Source organism: Harpia harpyja, chromosome W (genome assembly GCF_026419915.1).
Source record: "Harpia harpyja isolate bHarHar1 chromosome W, bHarHar1 primary haplotype, whole genome shotgun sequence".
In the NCBI taxonomy this organism is placed as follows: Eukaryota; Metazoa; Chordata; class Aves; order Accipitriformes; family Accipitridae; genus Harpia; species Harpia harpyja.
The window spans coordinates 36,007,801-36,012,763 of record NC_068968.1 but is presented as its reverse complement, the minus strand read 5'-3'; the positions used below and the strand labels follow the sequence as shown (position 1 = coordinate 36,012,763).

The window sequence follows — 4,963 nt, the reverse complement described above, 5'->3', positions numbered from 1 at the left end:
TACTACCAATTAAAAAGGCAGACGGGAAAAGCTATAGGTTGGTCCAAGATCTGAGAGCCATAAATAAGATTACTGAAGATATACATCCAGTAGTCGCAAATCCATATACTTTGTTAACAAAACTAAAAGATAACCAAGTTTGGTTTACCATGCTAGATTTGAAGGATGCCTTCTTCTGCCTGACCTTAGCCGCAGAAAGTCAGAATTTGTTTGCTTTTGAATGGGAGAATCCTGAATCCGGAAGAGGAACTCAGCTAACGTGGACAGTATTACCTCAAGGCTTTAAGAATAGCCCCACTATCTTTGGAAATCAATTGGCGAAAGAGCTTGAAACTTGGGTACCTCCAGACAATGAAGGAATCTTGTTACAATATGTGGATGATCTCTTAATAGCTACTGAAACCAGGGAAAGCTGTATTCGATGGACTGTGAATCTTCTTAATTTTTTGGGTTTAAGTGGATATCGAGTCTCTCAACAGAAAGCCCAGCTGGTTCGACAGCGTGTGACCTACCTGGGACTTGAAATCTCGGGAGGACAACGGGAGCTCGGGACCGAGCGAAAAGAAGCCATTTGCCGAACCCCGGAACCCCAAACGGTAAAAGAGCTGCGGACCTTTCTGGGAATGACAGGTTGGTGTCGCCTTTGGATATATAATTACGGATTATTGGTAAAGCCATTATATGAATTGATAAAGAGAGACCAGTCAAAATTAACTTGGACTGGAGAAGCACGAAACGCATTTAAGCAACTCAAACAAGAACTAATGAGAGCTCCTGCTCTGGGACTGCCAGATATTTCAAAACCGTTTTGGCTGTTTTCTCATGAGAGACAAGGAATAGCTTTGGGAGTACTAGCACAAAGACTTGGTCCCTATAAACGAGCTGTAGCTTATTTCTCCAAACAACTGGACGAGGTAAGCAAAGGATGGCCTGGCTGCCTTCGAGCTGTTGCAGCAGTTGTTATCAATATTCAAGAGGCCCGAAAGTTTACCATGGGACAGAAAATAACGGTGTTAGTCTCCCATACAGTTTCAGCGGGTTTGGAACAAAAAGGAAGCCATTGGCTCTCACCCCAGAGATTCTTAAAGTACCAAGCAGTGTTAGTAGAACAAGATGATGTAGAAATTGTAGTTACTAACATTGTCAATCCAGCCTCTTTTCTTAGTGGAACTTTGGATGAACCAGTGACACATGACTGCATAGAAACAGTAGAAGCTATATATTCCAGTCGACCAGACCTCAAAGAAGAACCTCTGGAGGATGCTGAAAACTCCTGGTATACCGACGGGAGTAGTTTTATAAAACAGGGACAACGTAAAGCAGGATATGCAATCACAACCACCCAACAGGTAATTGAATCTAAGTCATTGCCTTCCGGAACTTCAGCCCAAAAGGCGGAGATAATTGCCCTTACCCGAGCATTGGAATTGGCAAAAGGGAAAAAGATAAACATTTGGACAGATTCTAAATATGCATTCGGAGTAGTTCACGCTCACGGTGCAATTTGGAAGGAACGAGGATTGCTAACTGCTCAAGGAAAGCAAATAAAACATGCAGAAGAAATCTTAAAACTATTAGAAGCCGTAAAGCAACCAGAAAAGGTAGCTATCATGCATTGTCGAGGACACCAAAAAGGAAACACAGATTCAGAAATTGGAAATCGACTAGCAGATTATGAGGCTAGGCGGGTGGCGGAAGAAGTGGAAGCAGAGACATTATCCTTAATACCAGACGGTAAAATCCAAACTGTAAGTACAAATCAGAAACCAAATTATTCGAAGGAAGACCTAAAATTAATTGAAGATCTGGATGGTAAAGTAGAGTCAGATGGATGGGTTCATTTAGCAGATAATCGTATAGTAATACCATCCAATTTAATATGGACAACAGTTTTAACTGAACATAATAAGACGCATTGGGGAGCAGATGCCCTATACAAAAGCCTAAATCAGAAATTAATAGGACGCAATCTGTATACAATGGTGAAACAAATATCTCAACAGTGTGAAATTTGTTTACGTAATAACCCTAATGTAGCGAATAAAGTAAAGTTGGGGATAATTGGCAAAGGAAATTATCCAGGACAACAGTGGCAAATTGATTTTTCGGAACTCCCAAGAAAAGGGGGGTACCGATACTTGTTAGTCATGACTGACACATTTTCAGGCTGGCCAGAGGCTTTCCCCTGCCGAACAAACAAAGCAAGAGAAGTAACTAAGATATTGTTGAATGAAATCATTCCTCGTTTCGGAATTCCAGCAACAATATCTTCTGATCGAGGTTCTCATTTTTGTGCCAAAGTAGTACAGCAGGTGAGCCAAACGTTAAGGATAGACTGGCAGTTACATACCCCACATAGACCTCAAGCAAGTGGGCAAGTTGAAAAGATGAATCATTTAATTAAGCAACAGATAGCAAAAATAGGTCAGGAGACTAATCTAACTTGGCCCCAATCTCTTCCCCTGGCATTGCTTAGAATGAGAGTGAAACCAAAAACAAAGGAAAATTTAAGTCCCTTTGAAATATTGTATGGGAGACCATATCAATTTCAATTTACAGGAGAAGATTTAACCCAACTGGGTGCAGGGTATTTGTGTGACTACATGGTATCCCTCCAGAAGCAGTTGGAAAATATAGATAAACAAGTTTTAGGAACCAGAGCTAGAGGGTTAGATCAACCAATCCATCCCTTTAAACCGGGTGATTATGTATATGTAAAGATTTTTTCAGGACAACCTCTGGAGGAGAAATGGGACGGACCCTATCAAGTGTTGCTGACGACCTTCACCGCCATTAAGATCAAGGAACAGCCGGCCTGGATTCACTATTCAAGAGTAAAGAGAGCACCTGAGAGACCATGGACGGCCATCCCTACAGGACCCACAGGTCTGCGATTCTCCAGATCATGATGGTAACAGAGTTATTACTCGGTTCAAATGAAGCTCGATGGAACTTGAACTCACATTTTTCCTTGACACAAAATGTTTCCCAAATCCTGAACAGAACTGACTGTTGGATATGTACTCACATGCCAAAACATGGGGAAAAAGGAATCTTGCTAATTGGTATTCCGATACCAAGAAATCACTCCTGGACCAATCTTTGGGAAAGTACCACATGGTATACTGACAATGACGAAGTCTGGAAATTAGAAATAACTAGTCCTGAGGCCCAGGAGCCTTATTGTACGTGTGTACAGAGATGTAATCCACCTAGAGGACTTGGAAAAATTGACTGTGTTAATGGGACATATGTAGGGAATCATACAGTTTGTAACAAAACTATAGATATTAGAACTTCAACTTCTGTTAATACTACAGCATGGCCAGTGCCGGAAGGAAAAGGATGGTACTGGCTATGCAATGACACTGCCCGGAAAGTTTTACCAAAGAATTGGATGGGAACATGTACTTTGGGAGCAGTGGTTCCAAATATGACTATACACAGTTCTCCACCAAAAGGATGGGTGCGAACACACTTTCGAAAGATTAGACGAGATGTTGAGAATCCTTTAGTAAGGAGGCCTACTGCCTTTCATAGTTTTGTCCGATGGTTTCTTCCATGGTTGGGAGTGAGTGAGTTAGAAAAAGCCATAGTTAACATTTCGGCAGTAATAGAAAACCTTGAGAATAAAACAATTGATGCAATAAGAGCCCAACAATTAGAAATATCCAGTTTATCTCAAATTGTACAACAAAATAGAATGGCATTAGATCTATTATTGACCTCTCAGAGTGGAGTATGCACAGTTATAAATACGAGTTGTTGCATGTATATAGATCAAAGTGGAAGAATCTCCACCGACTTAGAAGAAATTTGGAAACAGACCAAAATGTTACATGAGATAACAAAGGATGACCTCTCATGGGGATTTAAAGAATTGTGGGACAAACTAACATCCTGGCTGCCAAATTTTGGATAGCTAAAGCAAATTTTTATTATGGTTATAATTTTAATGACTTTAGGAATGATGGTCTGCATTATGCTTAAGTGTTTTGTGTGGTGTTGTCAGAGCACGGTAGAAAATTACGAAAGTTGGAAACGAAATAAAATCAGACATCAAGTAGAAACCGGAAAATACTTTACACGGTCTCTCGGAAGTAGTGGAATCCTATAGTTGCAAAAGAATTTGCAAAGGTTTAAAGAAAAGGGGGGATTGATATAGAGAACGAACTGCTTATTGCTTAATGATTGTCTCTCTGTAACTTTACATACCAAGGACTGGTGTTTGTCAAGGATTAAGCCTGTCAGAGACTGGCACTTGGGAATGATGAGCAAGAAGGAACCATGAGCGATCACAAAACTTAATTAAATGTTTGATGAACTTACGATCTTGTTAAGAAGGCACAAGTAGAGGCCTTGCTTGAATAGATAGGGCCGGAAAAGATAACAACTCCTGCCTTTGTTCTCGTCCTTGTAGATAATTTAGCTTAAACTAGCCATATGGTTCTAAACTACTAATGAAAACTTAGATAATAGGAGCACTAACAAACACTGAGGTATCAAAACATGTAAAGGACCATACTGCGCAGAATCACCTGAGGAGGGTCAAATAGCGGACAAGTGAGGAAGACTATGGAAGACCACCAGAGGACTCCTGAAGACCACCAGAGACCTTCAATGCGCCTGTGTAAAGGACATTTGCATATGCTAATAGTTTCCCAGAAAACTAATGAATATGTATAACATTTCTCAGAAATCTAGTGAATATGTATGTAGAATATGTACTTAACCTGCACAATTAGGCCCGACGGTGTGCACGATAGGTGGAACGATCCCCCGTGCATCCAGCGCTGCCAATAAAGAATACCTACTTAATAGTTAATCAAACTATTGAGTTAGTTTCTTTGAATCAGAATGCATATTGACCTGAAAAAGAAATGGTTTGCCATGTATCTGTACAAATGCTCATGCTGACACAGAATGCAGAGAGCTGCAAGCACAAGAGCCTGGGGAACCATCA

At 40.6% G+C, this 4,963-nt stretch overlaps 1 protein-coding gene across 1 annotated transcript; it reads left to right on the top strand.

Annotated features, from left to right (window-relative positions):
* Positions 1-260: 260 nt before the first annotated feature.
* Positions 261-3,028, top strand: LOC128136240 (uncharacterized). Its single transcript, XM_052775486.1, has 2 exons — positions 261-1,349; positions 2,721-3,028. The coding sequence occupies exons 1-2, from the start codon at positions 624-626 to the stop codon at positions 2,907-2,909; spliced, it is 915 nt and encodes a 304-aa protein (XP_052631446.1). The 5' UTR covers positions 261-623; the 3' UTR covers positions 2,910-3,028.
* Positions 3,029-4,963: the final 1,935 nt, after the last annotated feature.

Coding starts and splice junctions, on each gene's coding strand:
- LOC128136240 (XM_052775486.1), top strand. CDS start 624: ATGACAGGTTGGTGTCGCCTTTGGATATATAATTACGGATTATTGGTA. Junction 1,350..2,720: donor CAATCACAACCACCCAACAG/GTAATTGAATCT, acceptor GTATATGTAAAG/ATTTTTTCAGGACAACCTCT.